Source organism: Crocodylus porosus, unplaced genomic scaffold (assembly GCF_001723895.1).
Source record: "Crocodylus porosus isolate Cpor-Errol unplaced genomic scaffold, CroPor_comp1, whole genome shotgun sequence".
In the NCBI taxonomy this organism is placed as follows: domain Eukaryota; kingdom Metazoa; phylum Chordata; order Crocodylia; family Crocodylidae; genus Crocodylus; species Crocodylus porosus.
In genome coordinates this window covers 13,162,440-13,183,695 of record NW_017728951.1, presented here as the reverse complement: position 1 = coordinate 13,183,695, position 21,256 = coordinate 13,162,440, and the positions used below count along the sequence as shown (strand labels likewise).

At 45.5% G+C, this 21,256-nt stretch overlaps 1 protein-coding gene across 4 annotated transcripts in view; it reads left to right on the top strand.

Annotated features, from left to right (window-relative positions):
- The window catches only part of GRK5 (G protein-coupled receptor kinase 5), a 246,041-nt gene that overhangs the window by 223,302 nt on the left and 1,483 nt on the right, over window positions 1–21,256 (top strand). For 3 of the 4 annotated variants that reach the window (XM_019556061.1, XM_019556063.1, XM_019556064.1), the window contains 6 exons: window positions 3,161–3,198; window positions 4,113–4,202; window positions 5,187–5,395; window positions 15,514–15,651; window positions 18,022–18,159; window positions 19,887–20,018. In XM_019556061.1, the coding sequence (XP_019411606.1) occupies window positions 3,161–3,198; window positions 4,113–4,202; window positions 5,187–5,395; window positions 15,514–15,651; window positions 18,022–18,159; window positions 19,887–20,018 (745 nt within the window). Of the gene's footprint in view, window positions 1–3,160; window positions 3,199–4,112; window positions 4,203–5,186; window positions 5,396–15,513; window positions 15,652–18,021; window positions 18,160–19,886; window positions 20,019–20,158; window positions 20,267–21,256 lie in introns of all 4 variants that reach the window. The other variant, XM_019556062.1, reaches the window with a different exon arrangement.

Sequence of the window (21,256 nt, the reverse complement as noted above, 5' to 3'; positions counted from 1 at the left end):
CAGATATGCTCATTAGTCAATAACTCACAAACCAGTAACTCTTTTGGGTTTGATGTGGTATTAGTTTTGTTACCTGGTGTGGGGTGTCTGGCATAACAAACCATGAGAGGAAACGGTATCTAATCGGAAACTGCAGTGAGAGTTCAGTTACTGGTGCTACCCAAAGTTTTCAGCTAACATTTCACTTTTGAACCTGCTCACTAATAGAGCTCAATTGTCATTCTTCAGGGAAAGCCAACATGAAAAAGTGTGGACTTCATCCAATTATCACTATTTATTATTTATATTGCAGTAGTGCTTGGAGGCTTCAATCCAGATCAGGGCCACATTGCTGTAGACACTATACAAACTTACGGGAATACAGTACATCTTCCTAGTGTGAGCACAGTGATACCAGGATATACCAGTGTCACTTGTTCCCATGTTGGGAAGAGAAATAGATATCACTGTGTCCACACTCAGACCTGTAGAACTATTTCAGTTAAAAATATATATATGCATCCCTAACTTGTAAAGGCAGTAGTCAAACTTGCAAGTATAAACTAGACATAAGAGTCTTTTGCTCCAGAGGAATGGACAATCTAAGTAGGAAAAGTAAAGACTGGGGAAAAAGAAATACTATTATTATGACTTCCATTTTGTAGAAGGAAACTTGGGATACAAAAAAATTAAGTCTATTGCCTAAATGCAAGCGGGGAGTCTGCAGCAGAGCTGGGACATGAACCGTTATCTCCCAAGTCCCAGCGTACCATCCTAACCATCTTTCCTCCTGTCCGCAGCCAAAGCCTTCACGTAGCCATGCAGAAGTCTTTTCACTTACCCGTAGCTCCAGGATTAAACATGACTAATAACTGCCACAAGCGAAGGTGAAAGTAAATGATGAAATCTAAAGATCTCTAAGGAAACAGCTTTAGGAGTTTGAAATTAGATGTAAAAGTATGTGGGAAATTACCTTTATCACATTTCTGCAACACCAGGAGCCTTTTGTTAACACTGAGAGATAAGTGTGCGGTAGTATGTTAAATAAAGTCATACATTTTTCTCAGCATTCAGCTGCCCTTTGGATTTTTCTGTATTGTTTGTTTGAAAAGTAGGCTGGGTACCACTGAGCACTCAGAAGAGTTTATCTTGTGAGGTCAAGAGGATTTTAAACAAGCAAGAGGAGGAGGAGAACGTTCATGGCACCCTGCAGGTTTTGCTGGAAATAAGCAATAAGAGCTAACATAGTTTTGGTAAATTGGCCCTCAGCATTGTCAAAAATTCAAAATACTCCCGTCCACAGAGAGCAAAACTGGGGACACTGAAGCAGAAGAGGTTGAAATGCCAGGTGGGGGGGTTCTTGCATGCATTCTCTCCGACGAGCCCCCTGCAATAAGTCTCCATCTCCAACACCTCTTCCTCTCAAGAGGCATAAGTAGGAAGTTTTCTACCTTGGCCAAGGGCTGCCATTCTTGTGTCCCCCTTAAGCCGGTGTCTTGGCCTGGTGTCCGGCTCACCTCTCCCTAGTTACACTGTTCAAAAAGAAGTGTCTCGTGTTGAGAAGCTAACAGAGAATTTAAACATACAAACAAGTTACCGCAGAGCTGAAGAGATGGGATTTCACCACTCATCAACTGTTTGGCAATGACTGCTTGCAAGCAGGTGTTTATTCTGCAGTAGGTGGGTATGGATCTCCTACCCATGGTAACTCTCCCTGTTTCCATTGAGATCTGAGTTACCATAACTTAGCCACTTTATGTCAGACACCTGGCACACGGGATAACAAAACAAAGTGATGATAACTACTAATCGCAAGATAGGAGCACACCTGCGTGCAGTTCCTGCTGAGCAGCTGACATGCAGTGACGTCCCACCCCGTTTTATCCTGCAGTATATGGTTTGTGTATGTTCAGACTCGGGATCAAGCCAAATCACAAATCCAGGCAGCTTTTAATAGGTAATGGGCCACTTTTTTCACCCTATTACTTTACTTAGGTTGCGTGGGATGAAATTTGCTGTAGAACTTGGTCTTTTATGAGTGGGATGGTGTCTCGTCCGCCCATGTATTGTCTGTCTTGGTCGCAATTCGGTCACCTTCAGACTTATCTCATTCTTCTTCCCCAGGACTGGTCGCAGCGTGAGGCTCCCTCTCCTTGTTTTCTTGTCTAACCAAGGTCAACCCTTACCTCCCTGATCCAGTATTCCCCATCCTGGTTTGGTGTCTTCCCCTCCCTAACTTTGTAAGACTTTCCCTCTTCTGTTATGCCTGAGTGTTGGCAAAGGGAGATATAATGTCCCTGATGTCAGTTCTGGTATGTGGCATGACAGCAGCCCTCAAGTTATGAGAAACCTGAAAGTGGCTTTATAATGAGAACCTTACAGCAGGGGGAGATCCCTGTACTATCTATATAATGTAATCTCACTGGCCACTGTGGCCCCCATGCTTTACCTGTGACAGGTGGTATGTCTTATGGTTGTGTCCAGCCTGACTCGATCGCTTAGCTAATAGGTTAGACCAGGGGTCAGCAACCCCCGGCACGCATGCCGAGCATGGCACGCAAGGCCATTTTGGTCGGCACGCCACCGCCAGCCCAGGCTCTAAGCAGCTGCTGCCAGCCCCGGAGCCCAGGCTGCTCCCAGGAGGTGGCTGGGAGGCTGCAGGCCCTGCTGCAAGCAGACCCAGCTCCATGGGCTGGCTGCAGCTGGGAGGCTGCAAACAGCTGCTCCGGCATGTCGGCACTGCGGCACCTTCCAGGGTAGACATTGTGGGTTTTCTCAGCACTCCGGCCAAAAAGCATTGCCTACCCCTGGGTTAGACAATGGATTTGGATAGGATGGCTTGGCTAGGAATAATCCTGCCTAATAATCAGGCAGGGGGTTGGACTAGACCTATGGAGGTCCCTTCCAGCTCTGTTTCTCTATCACTCTATGATTCTCACTGCCAGATTAGGAAGTTGTTTCACCTGTGCTTAGTGAAACAATTTTAACTTCAGGAAATTAAGTTACACAAATTCAGCCTGTGAAATAAGTTGCAGAGTCTTTTCTGGTTTTACAGGTTCTTTGCTATTTGAACGGACTTCTGGTTTCTTTATTGCTAGCTCGAGATACGTTCACGCACTGTACTGTGCTTACGTGATCAAACCTGCTTTCCTATAAATAAACAGCTCTCTTTCATTTTCAGAGATTTGAAGCCAGAAAATATCCTATTAGATGATTATGGTAAGTCTGAACAGTTTAAAGAGATGTTTTCACAGCAAAGTAGCTTTAGTTAGTATTAGGTTACATATTGTACAAAGGCAAATAAAACTTGGAAGCAAGAGCCTTGGCACATACTAATGTGTGTGCCTTGGGGTGTGTAACACAAGAACTTTGCACAATATTTGCTATGGAACGGAGGAAGCCGTGCTCAAGTTCTACAGTATTCCTGATCTGGTGGCCTGTTCAGTAGTGGAGCCACCTTTTCCGTGGTCTCCCCTACGAGATGGGTAGGAGGCTTCCACAATACAAAAGAAGTTGTGATACCTACATCACTGCACTTCTTTTTCTGAGATACTTTGCCCTCTCTTTGGCTCAGTTTTCTTTTTATCCAAAACTTTGAAGTCAATACAAGATATTTCCATGTCCTCTGTGATTTATTGCTGACCTATCTCAAGCAAAGAGGACTAGTCTGCAATCTCATAAACTTGACCCTTAGGATTTTTTTTCACTCCCGTTTAACTCAATCCATTCTTAGTTATATTATTCCCCTTAGAATACATGATTCCTTTCTTCCTTAGTGATTAAAATATTCAAATTCCATGTTTCTAGCATTATTTCCTCATACTAGTAGGTTATTGGCTATGCTTAGGGGGTGCACGTGGGTACACACGCATGCCCTGAGATTGGCCGTGCTGCCGGAAGTGTACTTCTGGTTTCGCTGCTAGCTCGGCAGTTGGCCACTGGGGGACCTCCCCACCAGGTCTGTGATCAGCAGCTGGGGGACACCTCCCCTCCCGCTGGTGATCTGGTGCCCCTCCAGACTCAGGAGGCACCGGTCGCCCCTGTACTAGGTGAATGAAAAGCATGTTCCAATAAGAACAGCATTTGTGTGTTTAGCCGTTTTAGGGTTATTATGTTTGCTTTTCTTTCTCCAGGTCATATTAGAATATCTGATTTGGGTCTAGCGGTTAAAATTCCTGAGGGTGAATCAATCCGTGGAAGAGTAGGGACGGTAGGATATATGGGTAAGTTTTTATTTGCTCATTTTATTGGCTATTTACTCTGACTGTTGCATCTTGGAGATTCTTCTAACTTGTGCAGAATAAATGAACTTTCGGGAAACTGTACCACAGGAGTGGAGCGAGCAAAGGATGACTGTGACATTTTGACCGTCCCAAAGAGAGAGGAGTGCTGTACCTGTAAAAGGGAAAGGTGTCTTTCTATTAGAGACTGAGAGACTCTACATCCGTTAAAGAAAAAGTGTGTGAGGCAGAGTGAATAAGTCTATTTGTACCTCTATGTTAATCGATAAGCAAATATGCACTCATCTAACAACATTAAGTTCCTAAAACCAGTTTAGTCATAACAGTCTGTGAATAGGTACTTAGAAAATTAAAGTGGCTTAACTGATTTATCTGAAGTTAAGTAGCTGACTTGTTACTAAACCAAATCCATGATAAATAACACTTTATCTTATACCAATATACACAGTGTTATACCAATGTATATTAGTATTCTTATAGTATTATTCAGAAGTGGTGCATGTTCACGTTCAGAGAGTCAGTGTGCATGGCTATGGGGGTGAGTGTGTAGAGTTGAGTGTATCTCCAACACACAGCAATGTGTTTTTGTTTCTAAACTGAAAAAAATAAACTGACCGATTGTTATGGTATGTAATTTCATCTTTCTCCACATAATACGTTTGTCTGTAATTTCTTTTTAAAAAATTAAGGTCTTGAAGAACTCTTAGATTGGATCAGGCAAAAATATTTAGCTTTCACTAATTTTTTTTTTTATTCCCATCTGACTTTTTATATATGCAGCTACATGAATAGCCTCATTCTTTAATTACAGCAACTCAGCTAGCAGAAGCCAGGAGAGACACTTGTATTGTACCCACAGTTCTTTGCAGTTGTGTAGTCACTGATAGAGATGAGTGTTAGGGCTTTTAGTTATTTGCCAATGTAAATGTCAAGTGTTTACACAAAATGCGTCTTCCTCCTTCACAGCCCCGGAAGTCTTGAACAATCAGAGATACACTCTCAGCCCTGACTACTGGGGACTCGGGTGTCTCATTTATGAAATGATTGCTGGACAATCACCGTTTCGTGGAAGGAAAGAGAAGGTGAAGAGAGAAGAGGTGGACAGGAGAGTCCTGGAGACGGAAGAGGTTTACTCCCATAAGTTTTCTGAGGAGGCCAAGTCTATCTGTAAAATGGTAAGGATACATTAGTAGGCTATATCCAGCATTATCCAGCAAGGCCCCCCAGGTAGTATATAACTACATCTAATGGGGAGCAAAACCCAGCAGTGGAGTTACCCAGTCGCTTGCTTCCAGGATGACTGCGTTCACTGTTCATCCAGCTTGTTTTTACTTGGACTTGTTATTCTAATGATATCTAATCACCTAGCATTTATCCTTCAGGCCCCCAGGAGTCATTCTTTCAAACACAATGGGCATTGCTGCCAATGGAAATACCCAACCCCACGGGAGATCTCCAAGCCATGAGAGAGCTAATCAGTGCCATTCCAACGTGCATCTTTGGAAGGCAGGCTGAACTTCAGCTTAGACAAAAGGGCTGTCCTATCTTTGATTTCTCTAGTGTGTTGTTCTCTGGAGGGGTTGACAAGATGATTCCACTCAGTGGAGACAGAGAAGGAAAAGGAAAGGTTAATTTGGGGAGTTTCACCAATACCTTACGCAGGAGACAGGCCAACAGCATCTTAGCTACGTTCTGATTGTGGCCTTGGCTAAGAGGCACTGAGGTCTCCTTGCAAAATACTGCTGGTAGCACAGTCAAGGATCATGTCTGGAAGTCATTATGGTAATTCACACCACACAAATCCAGTCTCAGATTCCAAGGATGGTAATTAGCTGACATCACTCCTGATAGATACTCCAAGCCATATACTCTTCTTGATCTGCTTGCATAACTCCTACAGTTGTCAGTGGGAGTTGTGGGCAGGGATCAAGGACAGTATGTGGGCCCCTAATGATTATTTCATGTATGCAAGCAGCCTGCTTGCTTCTCACAAACCATATTTTGGCTAATGACAGGTAGCAAAGAAACCCTGCTGGTGTCATTCATGTGCCATGCAACTTTACATTTCTGTACCAAACAGAGCCCTCAAGCTTGTCATAAAGAAATGGACAGAAGACAAAAAATATTCTTCCTGCTGTTTTTGCAACTAGTCCAGCAGTGATTCTCAGCTAGGATGCCACAGGACCCTAGGGTGCCTTGAGATCCTTTCAAGGGTGCCACAATATTAGCACTGTTAGACTTTTACAGATATGATTCACAAGAAAAACCCAGAGGTTTCAGATAGAAATCAATAGTTGTGGTCTTCCCGAGTTCTTTGCAACAGAAAAACTGCCTTGATATTTTTCTGTAGGCAAAAAGAAAGTGAAAACTAAGAGCTGACATTTTCCAAGGGGTGCCTCAAAGCTAAAAAGTTTGAGAACCACTGTTGTTGAGGATTGGAGGTATGGTGGAATAAAACAGAATAACATGTATATTGTAAGTGCTGTTCAGGAAAAGTTAAATTTGAGTCGGACTGAGTTTGGACTGTTGGAGTAGTGATGCAGCTGGCCTAGCTCTGATGTCATACCTATCAGAAATCAGTCACTTTATGTAGGCTGTAAGATAGATATCATTCAGATGCCTTACTGTTCATCAGGTGGCTTGCTTGGGCCCTGTGCCTTTTGCAGACTGTCAATGGATGTAAAGATAGCTGTTCTTCTGGGAAACTGGAGGAAACTGATACTTTCTAAATTATAAAAGGCAACAATAAAAAAAGACACGTACATCTGAAAGTTGTGTAACCCGGGCGGTACTCCAAGAGGTACCCCCTCTCCAACTGAAGGGATCAAAGCAGGTGCACAAACGCTGTGGGAGGTGTAGGGACTCTGCTCCCCTATAGAGCAGAGCCGGACCACCAATGGGGACTTAACCATATACCTTTTAATACTGGGAACATAAATCAGAGGGTATAGTGGACACTACAATGCCCCAAGGGGCAGGTTTCAACAAAGGTTAGACACTTACAATCAATGACAAAAAATGGGTCAACACAATATAAAACAGAAACAGCAGAACAAACAATACAGGTTGGTGAAATATAAAAAGGCACAAAATGTCAAATGACAAGGAACTATAGGGCCTTGGTGCCTGGAGGGGGAGAAGGCACAATGGCCCCTTTCCACTGCAAGAAAATTTACTTCTTGTTAGCTCACTCACCCCAAGTCACCTCAGCTGGGACTCGAACCTAGATCTCCCACATGGGTAGGCAGGAAGACACCAACCTGCTAGGGGTCTTGACTTTCCTGGAGCCCTGGCCTCACGTCGAGCTGCCCAGCCTCTGATCGGAGGAGCTGGAAGCAGAGCTGGGAACCCCTCAGGTCATGGGTCGGATCGTGGCAGGAGCGGGGGAGCCTCTCCTGCTGGCTGCAGCCTCTCCCCAGGGATCCCGGAGCCCAGTGGGGGGCCTCCCCTGCTGGCTGCAGCCTCTCCCCAGGGATCCTGGAGCCCAGTGGGAGCCTCTCCTGCCGGCCACACGCCGCGCTGCCGAGGGTCCCACTGCTGCCTGCCAGTCCGGCTCTTTCAGGCTCTTCTGGGGCACTGCTCCTGCCCCGCTGGCCCAGCTCTTACTCCGCTGACTCAGCTCTTGCCAGCTCTGTGAGGCTCCTTCCTTGTGGTCCCACACTGGTCTCCCCCGAGTCAGCCACGCTGCCCCCTTGATCCCCCTCCAGGTGACCCAAGGGGCCAATCAGGGGACACGGGAGGTGAGTCTCTGGGGCCTGATTGGTGCAGAAAGGGAATCCCAAGTCCTCCAATCATATTTTACCCTTTCAAAACCCCTGGGCTAGGTCACTGCCGGCCAGCCCGTCACAGTTGCATGTTACTGATTGTATCCTTTTCCCACCACTCTTCACAATGCAGCTGGTTTCCTTGGACTGTACTTTCAGGTTGGGTCCATGTCTTTGGATGTGTTTTCTCAGGCACATCCTCATGGAGGCTTTTGGCTGTTGAAATATAGGTTTTATTATTTACATTAGGCCAGATACAGCAACAGTTATTTAAATGTCTCGTTGTTCCATCAAGTGACATGTTTGTGTGTGTGGTTTTGCAAATACTTGACAAATCTAAAGATAATTCTGTCCTTTGGGTTCTGGGACTATGGGCTATCAAAGCATTTTGGGTATCAAAACAGGTGCAATGAAATTTGTAGCTGCTGTCTTACCTGTTATTTCTGTTTTCCTGTGGTATTGTTAAGATTGTGTAATCTGGACATCCAAGTTTTTAAGATTTTCTTTCAAACCCTTTGGCTGATTATATAAGAGCACGAAACCCACTGGTCTTGTCTGCTGCGTGTGTGATACCAAACAGTTACAAAGAGGGTAACAATAAGCCTCCATCCTACCTGCGAATGAGGCTCAAGCCTTTAAAAATTAAAAATGGAAGATTCCCGTTGGATCATCTTACCCTCTTCCTGGCCTAGAGCAAGAGATTTCCCTGCAATATGTCATGCAGTCATGTATTCTTACATGGGATGCAGTCCCATTTTAAGCTTACCAAGATCCACAAATGTGTGTTGTCTGGTTTTAAACCATTCAAATGATAAGCAGTGGAGCTTCTCACAGAGACGTAGGGCTGGAAGGGACCTGCAGAGGTCATTTAGTCCAAGCTACTGCCTGTGGCAGGAACATCTCTATCCAAATCATCCCATACAAACCATAATCTAAACTCTACGTAAACCTACCTTCAACCCTGACACAACACAGGCCTGACACCTTAATCTGCCACAAGTAAAGCAGGAGAGCAGCCAACATCCATTTTCTTTGAAACGTTGTCAATGTAGGCCTGTAAGATCCCAGATAAAGGCCCGTGCTCCCTGCTACAAAGGAAGGCAAAACCCCCCACAGTCTATACCAATCTGACCTTTAGAGGTTATGCCATAATCTAATAGCCTCATTGTTAGGAAATGCAATGCACCTTTGCTTACTTTCATCCTGCTCCTCCCTTTGCATCACATTAAATAACGTCCCCTTCTGGATGCTTTCACCCTTCACATGCTTGTAGGCAGATATCACAGCTCTTGTTAGTCATTGCCCATCCAGTTTTTTGTGTGTCATTCTTGCAATGGTTTCTCATCAGTCAGCCCTGCAGCTTTTTCTGGACTGAAGCCGAGATGAATAATAGATCATTAGGAATGGGCAGCCAGCCTTTATGGGAATCTCTCCTGCCTGCAGTTCCCATATAACCAGAGGTGGTGTTCGACTCTCGAACCAGAGGCTATGTCATAGGTCCCTTCTCTAGCCCCCTCCACCCACACCCTGGATGACTGATACAAACTCAGCCTAGTGGGGTTGGCCAAGAAGTGGGACCCTAGGCAGTTGCCCTGCATATAAATAGCTCCCTTATTTCTTTTTCCATGAAAATTTAGTCTTTCCAGGAAATGCCCGCACTGCTATACCGTGTTAAACATATATATGTCTCTCTCATTAGTCATATATGTCTTTCTCTCCCCCTTGACATGCACTCCTATCCCAGGATGTGACCCAGAGCCTATTCAAACAAATGAAGCTGGTCTGTGCTCCTTCTGCATTGCTTTGCCTGTGCCTCTTACCTCAGTGCCTTATTTGCCTGTCTGTCCCACAACCAGCTTTGTGCCCCATCCCAATCTTCAAACGCCGTGTCTCAGCTGCTGGGCAGGGAATTGCCCTTTTCTCTTTGGAGCCCTGCAAGACCCAGTTGCTCTGTGTAACGTAAAAGAAACTAACTAGCAAAATCCTATTTGATTCCTTTGAAAACTTCAAGCTTATCTTCCCCCTGCCATGCTCCAGAGCAGCGCTTCCCGAACTTTTCCTCAGCATGGACCCCATTTATGGCCCCGCTTCCTCAGCATGGCCCCTCACTCCCAACCCACAGCTGCCGTCACACCCGCAACCCCGTCTGCTGATGTTGTGACCCCATGTGGGGTTGCGACCCACAGGTTGGGAACCGCTGCTCTAAAGTAACAAGGAGTAACCATGTCATTTTGTTGCTCTAACCTCTGCCTTTCTTTTTATCCCCCGGACTGTCTTGTTACAACTCCATTATGTCAGCTCTGTTATTAGCTTGTAAATGTCTTCTGTGAATAATCCCCCACACTTTGAGGCACTCTTAAAAATTATTTTTATTATTAAGAGGAATGGGATCGTCTGTTCTGCAGCGTTGCACAAACTCCATGTGTCAGAAGGAGTTTTGCTTCTTAATCTGTTCTCTGGACATGTTGGACTAGGATGAAATCCACCAAGATTACTGGTTAAAGTGACTGTATTTTATTTTATCCTTGCATCTTTAGTACCTAACCCCTTCAGCACTATTTTTAGTCATTCGCTGAGTGCTGACAATGTACCTGTTGTCTTTTTTTTTTTTAACCCTTGCAAACCTTGTGTGTTTTTTCAATTTCTTTCCTCGTGGACGCAGCCTTTTCCATATCATCGTGCAAACACCTTCCGTTATCCCCGTCCTCTTACGAGTGAAACACATGTATAAACATATAAGTGGTTTGGGGATTTTTTTAATGGTCCCCGCTCCAGTTGTTTCCTTTACTGTAGAGGAAAAAACTTCAAAAAAAGAAGGAAAGCAAGACAAAAAGAAATGCCTCCAACATTACAGAGTTTGAATCCCCCACTGGGATTTGAATGTGTGACACCAAAAGATCAGACAGCTTTTTGTATCAAAACAGGAGCATTAGCATAAGAACAACATTGCCATTCCAGGCTCTTCTTCGACAGGGTTTTGGTCACTGCAAATCTCTGGAGACTAAGTTCTGTCCTTGTTGACACATGAGATGCTGTCCCATTTTAAGCCTGTTTTACCAAGATCCGACCAAAGAGTTGGCACTTAAGATTGATTTCAGTGCTTGGCTTCAGTCTGAGACCCTCCAGCTTCAGAGTTGTAGCTCTGCTAATTGTTTATAGGCTTCAAACTTAGAATTCAAACTTAGTGCAGTTCGGGGTCATTGAGCTGGTGTCCGAGAGGGATTGTCGTTAGTCTGATGCATTTGCTTCGGTCCTACTCGATTCAGTGCAAATGCATTTTATGTAAATTGAACAAAGCCCTTCAAATTCTAAAAGCAACTCAAAATATACAGTTGTCTCCATTGTGCTTCCCTGGTTATATCCAAATGAGGTGCAGATTTCTGTCTTGCATCAGGCTGGCCATTGCTAGCAAGTCTCTGGAGATGCGGGAGACGGACCCTTCAGTGACATGAGTAAAAGGGCTTCCCCGCTAGAAAAATAATCCCAATCCACACTGGCCCCAGGCTACAGCAGCAGCCAAGAGGTCTGCTGCCCTCCTGCTTTACCTATTTTACAGAGCACAAGGGAATCCTTACAGAATTTCTATATGGTTCCCTATAATCTGCTCCCTTTTTTTCCCTCATGGACTCTTCAAGGTGTGTCCACCACAGCCAGCTGGACCATCCTGTGGAGAGATCCAGCAGCACCAGCAAAAGCAGATTCCCACCTGGAGACCAGTTGCTGGCTCTTTAGCTCCAGGTTCAGTGAGGGATTATAGGCAAGTGCAAAGCTTAGCCTGCTCCAGTTAGGCTTTGGCAGTCAGCAGCAGCAGTGCAGCAATAGGCATTCATGCCCCCACACCTGGACATCTCTGAGGAACCGGGGTCTCCCCAGAAGGTCCCACCCAGCCTTCAGGTGCACATCCTCCGTCCACACACACTCATCTGCAGACAGGAATTTCACCTGTGCAATGTCTGACTGTAAATGCTGTCTCTGGGTGAATCGTCCAGAGGCAGAAGCACTCCAAGGACTCTTGTCCACTACAGACAGCAACTGGCCCCCATCATCTTCCCTGCATAGCTGCTCCTTCATCCTAGAGCCACCTTGCAGAATTATAGTAGCATTAATGTATCTAACGCAGACTGCCCAAAGTCTAGCATTCCCCACTATGAATGGCCGGCCATGACAACATCTTCAGATTAGTAAGCTATTTTCCAGGAAAGGGCTGGCAAAGGTTAAGTTCATGACCGGGGGAGAATTTAAGAACAAAGGCGACCCTTCTGTCCAGGGATTCCTTCTTTCAGAGTCCTTTCACCTTAAAGCCAAGATGTGGAGGTAGTCCTTGTCTACCTGGCTAGCAGTTTTGGGTACAGGGCAAAGAACTATCTAGCTGGGGTGGGAGACACCTGGGGAGCTTTCCCTGCAGAGGCTTAAACCTAGAACCTGATTGTGGGTTTTAGATTTAAAAAAAAACAAAAGGAAAGGGACCTGCCTCGAGTTCGCAGTCTCATCCAAGTAGCTAAACCTAGACCTCTCTTCCCCCCCTCATCTGAAGAAGGCGAATTGCCCAGGGATGAGTCCCGAGTGAAATCCCCGGGATTGCACTACCTTGACTTGAATCTTCTGTGTATAGAGGGTGGAGAGACAACAGTCAGAGACCTTCCTTCAAGCCTTGCCCCTGCCCAAAGAAGCCGTAGCTTTCTTTCAGAGGGCAAACCATCCACCTAAAACCTAGCAGTCAGTGCTACATTAGAGGCTTTGGTATCTGGCATGTTTCTGCGGATGCACTTTGCAATGAGGTCCATGGCACTGACTGCAGAAATGAAGCGGGATTTATGGACTGTGCAGTGGAAGGTAGACAATCAAACTGTTGATGTTATACAGGCAGCAAACTGTTTGAAGAAGCCCTAGGAAATAGGATCCCACAAGCCAAGGAAAACCCTGCCACTAACCAGGCACCAGAGGAGAGATTACAATGCTCCTGTTAGGAACAAACAGTCCTTTCAAGGTTTCTTCTCCGCCAGAGTCTGTAGTTGAGATGATTACTCTGCCAGAGGGCACTGAAAGACCTCACGTGGTAGAAGGCCAACATGTGGCCTCTTGAGCCAGCCTCCCCTCAGCCCCTCCTGCCTCCTCCAGGTCGGGGGGCAGCCTCCGATGACTCCCAGCCTGCTGGACCGTGCAATACAATTCTGCACCTCTTCTCCCTGCCCTCTCCATCCACCAGTGCGACGTGCCCCATGCCAAGCTCTCTAAGAGGCCGGTGACCGAGACTGCACCCGCATTTTCTGGCTGCCGAGCCTATCAGATCATCACTAAGGCTAAAGAGGAAACCCAATATTCCCCAAGCATCGGGCTGCCGTGTGCTTCGAGAACCAAAACAAGACCTTAACGCCAAGGCGGAGACGTGGAAATCTACCTTGGCAGCCGTTTCTCGGGGAGATGGGCAAAGGCTCCCCCCACGCCTGGGGTCTCACTGCGGTAAAGCTCCCATGTAGGAGAGCTGGAGGCAAGGGAGGGTGAGCACCCACGCTACCTGGTCTGCTGCCCTTCCCCTCTGCCCCCCCCAGGGTTGCGTCCCCAACGTCCCTTAAAACCAGAGCAAAACGCGACTCCATTGTGCCGCACAGGGAGAGAATCGCACGTATTTGTTTGTCGGAAAGCCTTTCAGCTGTGGCAGCTGCCTCCCTGGGGAGTTCTCCAGAAGCGGGATCCAAGTCCCTGCCGGACACCTGCCTCCTGAGGATGTAGCACTGGTCAGCCCGAATACTGGGGCAACGCAAATTGTATTGTGCCGGAGTCTCTTTCGCTGGGCTTTATTCACTCAGTCAAGGCTTCTGATGCTGTTAAAACTACAAGGCTGCACGACCGCTCAAGGTTTGCAATGCAGCTGTGTTTGCAATTAGCTTTTCCTCGGCTGCCCCCTGCCGGATCAAGCTGTTGTCAGGCCCGAGCTGCTCTGCCCACTGAGCAACTCAGCATCATGATTTTTCTCCCTATTCACAATGAAGCTTTGGGGATTTTTTTACTCGCCCCTCCCGCATTTTCTCCTCTTCTCAATGTGTGACAGGGGAGAGGTTCCCCGCCTGAAGCCTTGCTGCTAGTGCAGGATAATAAAGTCCATTTCAGCCTTTTGATGGGTTTCTGTTTCCATGTAGTACGCTGTTGGCAGCTTTTTCAAAACCAAAGGACGAAAGTTGAAGTTGGTTGAAGTGCCCATACGGCGCGCCCCGAACTCCAGGAGTCATCCCCTTCCTCAGGGCTAATGTTGTACTCTCCATCAATCCTCCAGCATTAGATGTCAGTTTGTCCTACAGAGAGGAAACAGAAATAATCTCACCTTAGTCTTTTTGGAAAAACAGTTGTTTTTAATGCATTTTTACCCTCCTTGCTTACTCAAGTGGAAGCCAAGATCACTTTATTGGGCAGCTATAATCTCTAGGCCAGTCTAAGTTTTTTCTGAGCTTGGGCTCCTGTTTCACTGCTTTGGCTGAAAAAGCAGCCAAGTGCAAAAAAAAGCCCTTTGAAGTGAATGAAAAGAAAAAAGAAAACCACTCTTTTGGGTTACTGTCACTTTTGCCCTGTAGTGGAATTTCTCAAGCTTGACTCATCTGTAAAAACAATCTGTAATGGGCTTAAACCAGCTTTGTGGATTGCCTGTTATATATACGCAGCCCCCCTTGTATAGAAAATAATCATCATTAGATTGTTCTGCTTCTTTACGTGTACTTGTCTTAAAAGGATTAGGGTTCAGTGACATTTTGCCAGTACGTTTTACATCCTTATCCACTAGAATATCTCCGCCCAATGCTGTCTTTCAAGGAGATTACTGGCCTCTCCCAAATCAATTACCTCTATACGTACCAGGTTCCCCAGGAGCTCTGGTTCTAATAAACCATTCCCCATGCACTTCTCCATGTGCATGCTTATCTGATTCATCAATTAGGCTGAGTTCAGCTAATCGCCATTGCCCTATGAGGGAAACCCAGCAAGCAGACTGGAATCCCCTGCAGCCTAACTGATTCTGTCATCTTTTCCAAATCTCAAAGGGCACAAATGAACTTTCCTCACTCCTTCATATGAGCAACTTGGTTTAGAGTCAAGAAACATGTTCTACTAGAAAATATTACATGGGGGAAGGAAAAAAAGTGCAAAACTGTAACTTTAATGGTTAGGCAAACAGCTTAAAGCAGCCCAGGCAAACCTGTCTAGTAGTTGAGCCTTACTCAAAGAGACCGGGGGGGGGGACAGGTGCTTATGAAGGGATTGCCAAGCCTCCATTTCTCATAACTGCCTGTTGAGAATAAAATAAAGGAGGTTCTGAAAGACCATGAAACAATATTTATATGGTAGCCTCTTTAGGCAGGTCATTTTCTGACTGTCCGAACGGTGCTGAGTGCTGTGGGATCCTGCCTGCCTTATCCTCTCTGTAACAGCAAGAGCTCCACTTGGTGCTTTCCCAGACTGCGATTTAAACATTTTTAAAAAACCAAAACAAAACATTGTAGGGCTTTTCAAACTTTCTTACAGTCCCTCTTGGCTGGTTTCAGCTCTTAACCAAAGACGTGAAGCAGAGGATGGGCTGTCAGGGAGAAGGTGCGGCGGAAGTGAAGAGACACCCGTTTTTCAAGAGTATGAATTTCAAACGATTAGAAGCAGGAATGCTGGATCCTCCCTTTGTCCCTGATGTAAGTATGATGGAGAAATCCAACAGTTTTCCAGGATCTGAGGATTTCTTGAGATGTCTTTCTAAAATAACTGTCTGCTTATCTTTTCTATATCTGACAGTGCCTTTGTTTTTTTTCCATTTGCCTCTTGGACACCCATTAGGACAGGTGAACTGGTTAAATGGAGCCCTTTCCTAAGCTGAACCTCAAACTTAAGCTCAGCCTTCTCTCTCAGAAATGGAGGAGAAATGCAACAAAACGTATTTCTCCTCCATTTTTGTGTCCTGTGAATATTGCAAGCCAGCACCAGCCCTCCTGCAAGTAGCCAAGAGTTCACAGGGAAGTGGGGATTTTCATGGAGTTTGCTTCTAGAGAGGTACGCAGTTCAGAAAGGTCAGACAAGTATGTAAGTTGATACATACAGAGAGGAAGGGTATCAGGCCAGCAGGTATGATGCTAACCCGATACTTGCCAAAGAGAAGCTCAGTTCCCATGTCCTGCACTACAGACTTCCTGTGTGACCCTGGGCATGTTGCCTAGTCTTTCTCTACTTCAGTCTCTATTATAATATAATACATCTTGTGTTTGTGGCCTTAAGATCCCTTGTAACCCCACGACTCTCTCTGTAAAATGGAGATGACAGCACTCGCTGACTTCACCATGAGGTTGTGAGGATAAATGTGTTAAAGACTGTGATGCATCCAGATACTGCAGGAAGAGAAGCCATATGCATACCTTCAGTAAATATACATCTAGGTCCAACACCAAAATCCAGGACCATCGCTCAAGTGTGCACAATTTCAAAACCAGGTTCAGCTATCAAGCACCCATCAAGTCAGGAGGCTTGATGCTGAGTTATATGAAATAGAGCCCAACCCTTAATCTCCTTTTCTGATGTGTCCCTCACTGGAAGTCAGTATTGCAGCAGCAGCAACAAAACTTTTAAATGCCCTTGAGATGTATAACTCCGCTCCCGTACACGGAGTTGCAGGAGTATTTTCTTCCAAGCCTGCCCTTCTGGCTGGGCTTCCCACCCGTAACATTCCTGTATAGGTCAAAGTAAACGCTGTTGTTTTGACGTATTAGGGAATGTAACAGTTTGGCAGCTCCAGTTTACATTGCTGCAAACTTAACCAAACCAAAGTGGTTTGAAAGCTACAAACGTTTATTTTAGCTGTTCTGGTTTGCTTTGCAGTTTATTATGTGGCCTGGCTATTCCTGCCACTTAGACCCTGGTGTTATGACCTGCTTCAATGGGAAGAATTAGGAGACAAGCTACTATTTCTTTCTGATGTAGATAATTAGAAAATGCTGTGTGCAAACTGCGGGTTCAACTTGAGTGTACTAAAAGCCTAATTGAGGTATGGAAAGACTACCAAGCATCAGTTTTGCATGTATTTGCTAAAGTAGAGGCCCATAAATTTTTGCCTCGTTAAGGGCAGCCTGGCAGCTTTTGGGGGAAATTGAGAGCTGCACCCAATTTGCAGACTGTAGCATTTACATAACTCGTGTTGTCCATAGTTCTCAAAACGCTTGGTTGTCCCGCCATTTTGCAAACTGAGAGAGAGCAGTGACTCTCAGTTACACAGGGGTCGAAACAAAACCTTTGTCTCCCTGTGCAATCGGTGAGAGATCGCTACGCAGACAGTATGGGCACACTGACTATGATGGATAACCACTGGGAACTATTTCTGGTTCCTGTTCCCTATGGCTGATTAATGATCTGTCATCTGAGAGGTGCCACTGTCTAATTTCAGAGTACTGTATGAAAAGTACTAAGTACTGTATTAAAATAGTTAGAAGCGATTCACTTTTCCTTTGAAGAAAACACAGGAAAGTTATAGGGGTGGCTCTGGATAGGGTCCAACATCTGCAAGAGAGCTGAGCTGCTAATAAAAACAATGGAAAAATTCCAAACCTCTTGTGTTTTATTTAGCAATTAATGTTAATTCCTTCAAAGCTTCACTCTGCAAGCATGACAGCAGCTTGAGACAGAATGAGAGTCCTGTTTAGGGGAGACAGAGCCATGTCGGGCATGCATTTCTTAAGAATCTCCTAGTCCTCAAATGCCTTCCCTCTCCACATCCTTCTCTGAAAGAAAACTCAACTGTTTTGTTTTACTCCGTCGTCTTCACCTCACCTCTTACCATGTGCTGCATGGATGAGTAAAGCCATTTTGGCTCTGTAGATGCTTTGAGGACTTCAAAGTGGGAAGCATAAAATATCGAAAGCAAGTCAGCCTTTGATGACAAGCCCACAGGCAGAATAAGTCTAGGAAAAGAGGATGCAAATTGTCACTTATTGTTAAGCCTTCTCATTTGATTGAATATGTGAATTGGAGCACATGGCCAGACTAAAGAGTATTTTCTCCCTCTTTTTTTGCTGAGACAGCCCCGAGCAGTGTACTGCAAGGATGTTTTAGACATAGAGCAATTCTCAACAGTGAAAGGAGTAAACCTGGACCAAACAGATGATGATTTCTATTCTAAGTTTTCCACAGGATCAGTATCTATACCATGGCAAAATGAGGTAAGGGTACAGTATGACTGTATCACCCCAAAGCAAAACCCTGGCCAGACTATTTAAGAGGAGCTGTACACTTCCAGTAATATATACCTACTGGGTAACTTGCCAGATTCTAATGCTTTCATAACTTACAAATGCACTCTTTCAAAATCTATAATGTACCACAGATGTCAGGCTCAGGTGACTGTCTGCTGGCTCTGCATATTTGTGTAAATTGGCAAGGGCCCTGCTGTACTTCCTCCTGCTGGATTTCCATAGAGACATTTTGATAGCAGCTTTGCAAAACTTCTGCAGAATGGCTTATGGCCTTAATGTGGGACTTTATTTGTGACACTTATCTCATTTGTTGTTTTGTATCTGAGCTGGGCCCCAGCTGCAGCATTTGAGTGAGTCTGGGTCTGAACTTTCCTGGAGGGCCAGGGTTTTCAGAGCTCAGGCTTTGTTTCTGCCTGTTATAGAAACAGAGCCAGTAATAAAGTTTGTCTCCAAGTCGGGATCAAGTGGAAACCTCCTCAAGTATTAGGGATGCTCAGAAATGAGATGCTGGAAACAGGCCTGTTTTTTGTCTGATATTCTCTAAAATGGAAAAAAGAAAAACAATACCAAAGCTCTTTGTGGAGTTCTTTATTAAACCTTATTAAAATAGTGCAGAATCATATACATTCGAGATTGAAGCCATCTGTTAGATTATGCAGTTTGTTTTCCTCCTGCAACTGCCGGCAGAGATCCAACGATTGATACAATTCACTCTAATCCAGCATTCAAAGATGCTTTTTACACTGTATTGATTTTTTTTTGATGTGTTAACAGTACCTTCTGGAAGGTGATAAATATGGTAGGAAAACCCACTAAATTTTCTTGTTTAGAACAGTGGGACTTTTTCACGAGCTAGCTACGGTCAGGCTATCGTAGGCTGACAGTATCCAGTGAAAGCTAGGTCCCTGACAGATGTTAATTTAAAGGTGCAACAGGATCCGATGTGGGATCCCAATAATCGCACTCCTACCATGCTACACATGTAATTGTGAGATGCAGCACCAGAGTCCATCACTCCATCTTGCTGCTACAGAGGAAGCCTGATCCCAGGCTCCCCCTGCATCGCTTAGTAGTAGTAGGCTTGGCTCCCTGTGCTCCCCCAGCAGGGATCCCCTATCTGCTGATCAGAGGTCGCAGCCGTCCGGCTGGAAGCCCTGATCAGGAGCTCCCAGCCTCTGGAGCGCACTGGAGTCTTGAACATCTGCATTATGCTCCAGAAGCTGGCCACCCACTGAATTAAATTACACATATTTTGTGTCACAACTTTGTGGCTTATTCTTCATTTTATCACACCATTAATTGAATGAGAGTGTGATCAGCTCACTCCTTAAGTTGTGATTAGCTAGTTAATCGTGTTGTATGTGTGTAACATCTGTCAGAGTTAGATGTACCCAGTGAAGCTGAATGGGATGGATAGGTTAGGTTGGGAAGCTAACGCTGACAGACTACTAAGTTCATTTTACTAACCGATCTCTACTGTAGCATTTGCAGGAAACTGCCTAGTGATAATGTTGTGTCCTAGATTCTCCCGTCATGTCTTGTTCCAGGTTAGACTGTAGGCGTCTTAGGGAAGAGCATCTTTTGTGCTTGGGTAACGCTTGGCATGATGGGACATCCTGGTTTTGGCCTACTGACATGCTAGTAATGAAATAAGGATGATGCATCCCCCCTTTCTTCTTTCTGTGTTTTACCAGATGATCGAAACAGAGTGTTTTAAAGAGCTAAATGTGTTTGGACCAAACGGCACTATTTCACCAGACCTAAACAAAAGCTACCCCCCAGAGCCACCCAAGAAAGGATTACTACATAGAATATTTAAACGACAGGTGAGACCTTTGGTATGTAATGAAGAAACCTCTCTGAGTCTGCATGGACTCTCCTGTGCAAAGTGTATGCTGCTCTTGCAGTGTTACTGTCATGAGAGAGGCATGAGGAACCAAAGAGGGCATCTTCTCTCTGTTCACAGTTGCCATTTTTGCCTCATGATGCAGATTCCAGATGTTCAAGTGGTTCAAATAAGTGCCTGTCCCTTGGAGTTCCTATTTGATTCTGTACTTACACCATTCTGAGACCTGTATGTTGCCTATTTATTATTTATTGGGTATGACGGAAATTTTTCATTTAATCCAGGGCTGTCCAGCTGGCAGCCGAAAGGGTTCACTTGTGGCCCCCGGGTCTAGGTGCTGCTTCCCACGTTGCTCTCTTGCTGCTGCTGCCATCGTTTCTGGGCTCCCCCTCCCTCCTCCAGCTTCTGCTGCCTGCTCCTGCTCCTGCCCCTTGGCGGAGATGGCTCCCCTGGATGAGGTAGCCCGTGGCTGGTATCTTTGGGCCCCAAGGACCTAGTGTAGTGCAGAGCTCACGAGCCGCAGCGCGGGTTGGGGAAGCCAATGCAGCTCAGCACAGAGGGGCTTGCATGGTGCAGCGCAGAGGGGGCCATGCAGCATGGGGTGTGACCCATGCAGTGTGTGGCTGGGGGCCTGTGACTTCTCTCCCTCCTCTCCCCGACCCATCAGAAATTGAACAGCCCTGATTTCATTTTTCCATCAAATATTGCAGGGGCATGGGGAGATGCTGATTATTTCTGTGTGTGTGTGCACATGCATGTGTGTAAAAGTTCTGCTTTCCATAGAGTGCTTTATTTTGTTAACAAATTAAAACTCCAGCCTTGGGAGGTGCAATCCCACCAGGGAGCATGAAATATCTGACACGCGACTTCCTGGAGGTACCACAGCAACATTTGCAATTCATTTTTTTTTTTTTTTTTTTAAATCCTGAAGTAAATGGGGCTTGGCTGAATTGTCAGACCAAGAAGAAAGCGATGTTCTAAGCAGCTTTGTAGTGTCACATTTTCCCCATCAGATCACAGGTGGTTTGAGCTGGAATTTGAGAACAGCACCTCTTCTCCAGCCCCTGCTTCTGGTCCTCTAGCTCATCACCTGTAGCCAACAAAGTACAGATCTGCCAGCCTTGCTGCTGCTTTTTTGCTCAGTGCTACTAGAAGCTGCCCAGGAAACATTACCCATTAAAGACTAGCGTATTGACAAAGCTGGCTTCCAAGCTGAGA